Source organism: Beta vulgaris, chromosome 8 (genome assembly GCF_026745355.1).
Source record: "Beta vulgaris subsp. vulgaris cultivar EL10 chromosome 8, EL10.2, whole genome shotgun sequence".
Taxonomy (NCBI): domain Eukaryota; kingdom Viridiplantae; phylum Streptophyta; class Magnoliopsida; order Caryophyllales; family Amaranthaceae; genus Beta; species Beta vulgaris.
Window position 1 is genome coordinate 3,550,234 of NC_079209.1, and position 6,815 is coordinate 3,557,048.

The window sequence follows — 6,815 nt, forward strand, 5'->3', positions numbered from 1 at the left end:
TTTGCTATTTCGGGACAAAAGATGAACACTTCAAAAAGCAAAATCTACTTCTCTCCCAACACTTCTCAAGATATTAGGGATGAGTTTGAACAAGACCTAGATGTTCTATCAGCCAAAGATCTAGGAAACTACTTAGGATTTCCCCTCTCTAATAAAAGGCCCTCAAAGAATCACCTTCTCCCCATTGTGGAAAAACTTTCCAAGAAACTGGCCCTCTGGAAAATAGTCATTTTAAAGCATGCTACAACCTATAGCTAAGGTCTTTGAGGCAATTACTCTTTTTATATTTATTTGAGGTGCCTCGAACTTTTCGAGTTTCCCATTAGTGATCCTCAATTTTTTTATATATATATTGGTAACCTTCAATTACTGTTCTAGTTTCAAATGTGATCTCAAAAAGCAGAAAAACATTAATTCCATTGACTTTCAGTTAGAACTAATGTCTTGGCACACAAATGAAGGTGCTTCCGGTCATTTTTTTTTTTTGGCAAATTTGACCCTGGAGGGCCAAAATGACACTCAATTCCTTAGCCGACCAATTTTTGGGCATGAAAACCAATTTAGACTTTAGATTTGACCCTTAAAGGCTAAAATGAGCTTCTAAACTTTAATTGAGCAATATTTGCGGCATGCAAACCTTGAAAATTTTCAAGCACGCAAACCGAGACATTTAATGTAATGAAAAGTTAACAAAACTAACGTTTTTTTTACTCTACAAGGTCATATTTGGGAATAAAACAATAATTGAGGGTTACTAGTGGGAATAAAAAAAACATAGGGCCACCAATGAGAAACTCGAAAAGTTCGAGGTCACCATTGGAAATTTCCTTTGGTATTTAGCATAAAACTGTTGTTGATCTAGGTTATGCCCAAGTCATTTTTACTAATGTTAATTTGAAGTGTTAAATCAAATACTTGAGAATTGAGAGAAGTGAAAATAAGTTAGACATTGGGTTGTGAAATAATCCAAAAAAAAAAGATCATTTTGGCCCGGTCCGCTTTTTGGGCGGGTTTCAAGCAGAATTATTTGGTCCGCGATCGGGCCTAGCCAGATTTTGGCTCGAAAAGCTTGCTCATTTTGGCGCGAAATAGCGGATTTTGGGCACAAATTTCTTGCCTGAATTTTGGCCCAGCCCGGCCCGACCAATGGGCAATTTTTTAGGCGCGGCCCACCCCGAACCCGGCCCATGATCACCTCTATTATATACACATAATTTTTAAGTGTTCTGTTACACCACAATTTCTGGTATAACAATCCAAAAACCAATGCCTTTTTGTAAAAACAGTAATATGGTATGAAATAAATAACAAAACGAAATCAGAGTCATGTCATTATTTGTATAATTTATGTCGTTTTTGTTGAAGTATATATGTAATTATGTACATGTAAGATTTTATTACATAATAAGTTATTGTGTAATATATTGTTGGATTATGCTCCAAAAGTAGTCAAATGATTTTCCTAACAATTTGGATTAGTGGCTAGTAGTAAGTTAGTGGGTAATTTATTTTATAATTAAAATGTGATTAGTGAATAGTAGTTATGGAGGATATGGTATAGGACATGTTTTCCACTCTTAGTAATGTGACTAACTTTTAGGTTAGTTACTTTTTATTGTAAGTCTATAAAAGACACTTATTGTATTGAGATTAATTGAGCAAGTTTAATGCAAAACTTCTCCATATTTTATTCAATCTCCTCTCTACTCTAAAAACTATCATATATTACCTTGATGATACACTCTTATCATATCTCCGTATATTTGTGAATGGGAAGTGTGAAACTAAAATTATAAGCACATCTTATAGGGCAAAAATGACGCTTTTTCAACCCCTTCAAACTGTTCCCACCGATGTCGACTAGTATTACTGTTACGTTCTCATGGCTGCTGACTGTTATATTTGAATACTGCTAGATCGACAAGTTATACGTGCATGGTCAACCATGCCAAAATGCCAACGAAGATAGCCAACTTTTCATTGGATGGAAAGGAATATATGCTTAGCGTAACAGTACACCCTTCAACTTTCACTTTTTTTTTTGAAAAAATAAGTTTTCTCCTCATTCTCTTTTCTTATAAATGTCAAGTTTCAGGCTAACATTGATAGCTAGTGTTGTTTAGTTTGTCAAGCTCATAAACTATGGACAACAATTCTTCTGAATCTTCGTTATCAAAAAGAGACAGCAAAACTATGGAGACACACACAAGAAACCAGATGAAAAACCTCTATTTCCAACTCAACTCCCTTATTTCTCAGGATGCCTCCTCTACAAGGGTTTTTCTCTTCTCTTCATTTTTTTTTCTTTCTTATGTTTTTCCTAATTTAAGTGTCACATTACTCGTTAAAATTACACTGTCAACTTTTATTTAGTATGCTCTCTTCCTCTCTCTTCTATTGCTTTTGATTATATATTTATATTGCTAGTATTGCATATTATATTACTCTCTCCCGTTTTAGGCTGATTCGTTTGGTAGGGCGTAAAACATTTTTCTGAAAAACTGTTTTCCTCTCTTTTCTATTTTACATTATTTGGTTTGCAAAGGAGTGTAAAACCATTTTCTTTTGGAGTAAAATTTCTCTCCTGATGATGAAAAACCAGTTTCCTTTCAAAATGACGGGAAAACTGTTTTCCTTCCTTTTTCTTGTATGTCTTGTACTTTCCTCTCACAACCTTTGCTTCTTACTTTTCCATTTATTTTTCTTTCATTTCATCGTTTTTCTTACATTAAACCAAACAATGGAAATAAAACTAATTCTGGAATTGTGTTTTCCATTGCAAATTGTTTTTTAGGAAAATCATTTTACACCGAAAATGCCTTACTCCCAACTAAACGGGCCTAAAAGGATGATACAGTTTGACTTTCACTTTATTGAAATACACATCTTCTCCATATTTTTTAATGACGTATAAATTTTATTAATAATATTAATGATCAGAGTCGTGTGTTTAAATACCTGAAACTAAGTGAAACATTTCCCTAAAAACAGCAAAACCATGCATAATACCATACAATATATATCTTGCTAAGATAAGCTAGTCTAGTTTATGCAGCCAATACCAGATCAAATAGATGAAGCAACAAATTATATCAAGCAGCTGCAAGAGAATGTGGAAAACTTGAGGCAAAGGAGGGATAGCTTGCTGCTAGGAGTAGTTGAAGGATCACAAGATGATAATAGTAGCAGTACTAGAGCAAGTTACCCCTCAAATTCACCCGTTCGAATTGAGGTAACTGAAAATGGGAGAGCCATGGAGGTGACTTTGATTACTAGGTTGGAGAGCCAGTCTAAATTTACGGATGTAATGCACATTTTTCATGAGGAAAATGTAGAAGTTGTAAAGGCTAGTTATTCGGTTCACGAAAACACTGTCTTTCACACCATCCATGCAAAGGTAACAATATTTAAGCCATGTTGTTTTGCACTTATTATTCAATTTAGTTCAATTAGTTTAACTCAATTTAGTTTAATCAAATTTAGTTTGAAAGAATAGAGCTTTCGTAGAGGGAGTCAACTGCCACGCACGAACATTTTTATATATATTTGAAAGAAGCAAAAATATTTTACATTTACTTTTTCTTTTACAAGTAGAAGGAGTCAACTGCCACGAACAGTTACTGGACTCTTGTCCAGCAGAAAAGGAAGAACCTAAAAGAAACTAATACTCCCTTTGTTCTAAAATACTCTTTACACTTTTCTTTCATCTATCACATTATCCTCTTTAGTACACGTTCATCTTAAAAATAAACCTCTAAGTTTAAGTGGACTAATCTTATTTGAACTTTTTAGAGTATATTGGTACTTATCCTAATTGAACAGAGTTTATTGCAGTATATTGGAATCTATCTAAACTTATTAGATTTAGTGAAAATTTATAAGGTGTTAGAGCTTACTGTAACTTGTCTTTTTCTTTCCTTTTATAGGGTACGATAACTCATCTAATTTTATCAAATAATTCTGAAACTAATTAACCTAAACTTACAAAACGTAAAACCAATGTTTTTATGAAAATAATGTATTCTAAAGACATCTTCCCCACTACTAAAACGTTAGGATCTCAGGTACTCATTTTCTCATTCAAATAAAAAATTACTCCATTATCTCCTCTAGCTTGTAATCAACTTTTCAGTAAAAATGTATCTAATAAATCCCATTGCATCTACTTATTTATTGAAATAACAATTTGATATTCGTACAACTACATGTTTTCTAAATTTATTTGTGACGATAAGTGTAAAGAGTATTACAAATTAAAATAGAGGGAGTAAAATATATGCCACAAAAAAGATACATGAAGATTATAGAAGTTCATAATATATAAATAAATGCGCTTAGCTTCATACAATGATGAATAGAAAGAGAGATGATTGGCGATCCCAGTGGATCAATGGAGGTAAGGATGTTAATTGTCAAAAGGGGCGTTTTTGATGAATAGGGATGATTAAAGATTTTTGGCGAGTGGTGATTGAAATTGGAGACAAAAGTTGTACTTGTTATTCTTAATGAAGAGTAAGGAAAGTTTTTTCTCAAGAGTGTAACCTAACTTAAAAAAAATTAAATGTTTAATTTTGTAAGAAAAAACCTTTTTAAAGTATTCTTTGCGTAAAAAAACTCCACAAACTTATTTTTTCTTGTAATATGAAACTTATTAACATTTTTCGGTGTGGTTTTTGAGATGCACAGAGGTGGTGCTGCAGTTAATGGAAATAGGGAGTTAAAGAAAGTTAGAAGGTTCATCGCCAGAATTGAGAAAAAACACACTGCAAAATGGAAATAAGTTTTTTCTTGCAAGAGAAAATTAAGTTTGTGGTTTCTTTTTGCAAAGAATGCTTTATAAGGTTTTTTTCCACGAAATTGAACCTTTATAAAGTTAATTTTTGATAAATTTTCCAAAAAAAAAAGATAAATGAGAAATTTTTCATCAATGAAACGGTATACATCCTGCTGAATGTGAATAAGGTGTCAAAGCTGCAACAAAAGTCTGCAGTACGATTGGCTTCCCAATATTTGTCTTTAATCAACAGTATCAAAATTGGTCAGCAATTGCTTGATGTCATCCAATAACAGCTGGATCTTCAAGGGGGGCTAAGCTTGAACCTCCAAAAAATTAATAACCTACAAATTATCTCTTTCAATGTAAACATTCCTAACTTAAGTTCAATGGCTAACAAAAGTCTGTTTCGTAGGACAGTAGCTTAAGTCTTCAGGCACAATATGGAGCTCCTGTGGCCTGTGGGGTAATGCATGCTAGTCGAACAAAATAGATGTGCGATAGGTGTAATTTAAACACACTAACTAATCCCGCACCGTCAGCGCATACCTACTCATATATTATGGCCTTGTTTGGTTGTATATGGGAAGTCATACTTTTTAAGAAGTTATTTTTCCCATGTATTTGAAATTCCTAGAAAATGTAAAATTGTGTTTGATTGACAATGGGAAGTAGAACTTCCCATAGGAAGTTCTACTTACCTAGGGGGACCTAGGTAAGTAACTTCCTCCATTTGGAGGAAGTAGAACTTCCTCCATTTTGGAGGAAGTAGAACTTCCTAGGAAGTGCAAATTCTCATGATTTTGCCAACCAAACAACTTCATATATACTTCTACTTCCTAGGAATTTGCACTTTCCATGATTTATTTTGTCAACCAAACAAGGCCATATTTCTTATACTTTTTCTCATTTTAAATGCAGCAAATGAATATTTTTATATCTTACAAATAATACCCTTGTTGCATTTAAAACGAAACAGATGAAGTATTTTGAACAGGAGCAAAGTTTGAGTTTTCTTTTTGTGTAGATGGATGAAGCTGCGACAAGTGATGATTTTGCAAGGATTACTGAGAATTTAAAGAAATTTGACCCATGAATGTTGGGTTTGGACATCTTTCAGTGTTAGATGCTTAGAAATTCACAAGCTTTTCTATCAATCTCTTACAGTTTAATGCATGATTTGCTTATGTTTCATACTTTCATATCTTATCAGATGTCAACCTATGAAAACATCATCTACTAGAGATTGTCTTATTGTTGTATTTCAAATTGAAATTCAATATCATCAATCTTTGTCGGCTTATAAAGCTGGATGTAGTGCACTGTGCACATTGTAATGATCGTCGTTTCTACGTAATTACATGATTGTGTTGTTTATTTTTATTGCCGCATTCTTTAAAAAAATTTAAGAAAAAAATCTCCATGGACTGGAAATCCTCCGTGTCTGCGCTGCCCATGTCAAAGGAAGCCAAGCCTAAGACATTGGCCTATTTAACGGAGGCTAGCTAGGTCATATATATATATTTATATATATATATCCTACCTCAAAAAAAAATATTTTCTTATATTAGGATAGGTGGCATACTCAATTATGTATAAGAAAGTCATAACATTAGTAGAATAAATGCTTATTGATGCGGTTATTAAGTGGCCAATTGCTGCGGTTTCTAGCCAAAACCGCAGCAATATGTTTATTTTTTATTAAAAAAGTACAACGTATTGCTGCGGTTTTGGCTAGGAACAGCAGCAATATCTTGGCCTATTGCTGCGATTGTTGCTCAAAACCGCAGCAATAGGTCATAGTACAGGTTAAATTTTCTTTTTTTGCATTTTTCAATTAAATTTAAAAGAATGAAACCAAACAACTGTCCCATCCACTATCCACCAAATTGAACTTAATATGAAATAACATATGAATCTCATTAATATATAAAGATAAAAATAGTTATATAAATATTACAAAAGAACAAAAAGTAAATTGAAAAAGCAAAAATAAAAACAACAGTTACAAATAAATGACTAATCACACAAAATATAATAA

General features: G+C 32.8%; 1 protein-coding gene across 2 annotated transcripts; it reads left to right on the top strand.

Moving 5' to 3' along the window:
* Positions 1-2,043: 2,043 nt before the first annotated feature.
* On the top strand, positions 2,044-6,128 carry LOC104884763 (transcription factor bHLH162). Of its 2 annotated transcripts, none has more exons than XM_019247674.3 (3): positions 2,044-2,277; positions 3,047-3,397; positions 5,802-6,128. In XM_019247674.3, the coding sequence occupies exons 1-3, from the start codon at positions 2,143-2,145 to the stop codon at positions 5,868-5,870; spliced, it is 555 nt and encodes a 184-aa protein (XP_019103219.1). In that variant the 5' UTR covers positions 2,044-2,142; the 3' UTR covers positions 5,871-6,128. The 2 variants fall into 2 exon arrangements, with proteins under 2 accessions (XP_019103219.1, XP_019103220.1); XM_019247675.3 differs by having other exon boundaries at positions 3,056-3,397.
* The last annotated feature ends 687 nt before the right edge of the window (positions 6,129-6,815 follow it).

Coding starts and splice junctions, on each gene's coding strand:
- LOC104884763 (XM_019247674.3), top strand. CDS start 2,143: ATGGACAACAATTCTTCTGAATCTTCGTTATCAAAAAGAGACAGCAAA. Junction 2,278..3,046: donor AGGATGCCTCCTCTACAAGG/GTTTTTCTCTTC, acceptor AAGCTAGTCTAG/TTTATGCAGCCAATACCAGA. Junction 3,398..5,801: donor TTCACACCATCCATGCAAAG/GTAACAATATTT, acceptor CTTTTTGTGTAG/ATGGATGAAGCTGCGACAAG.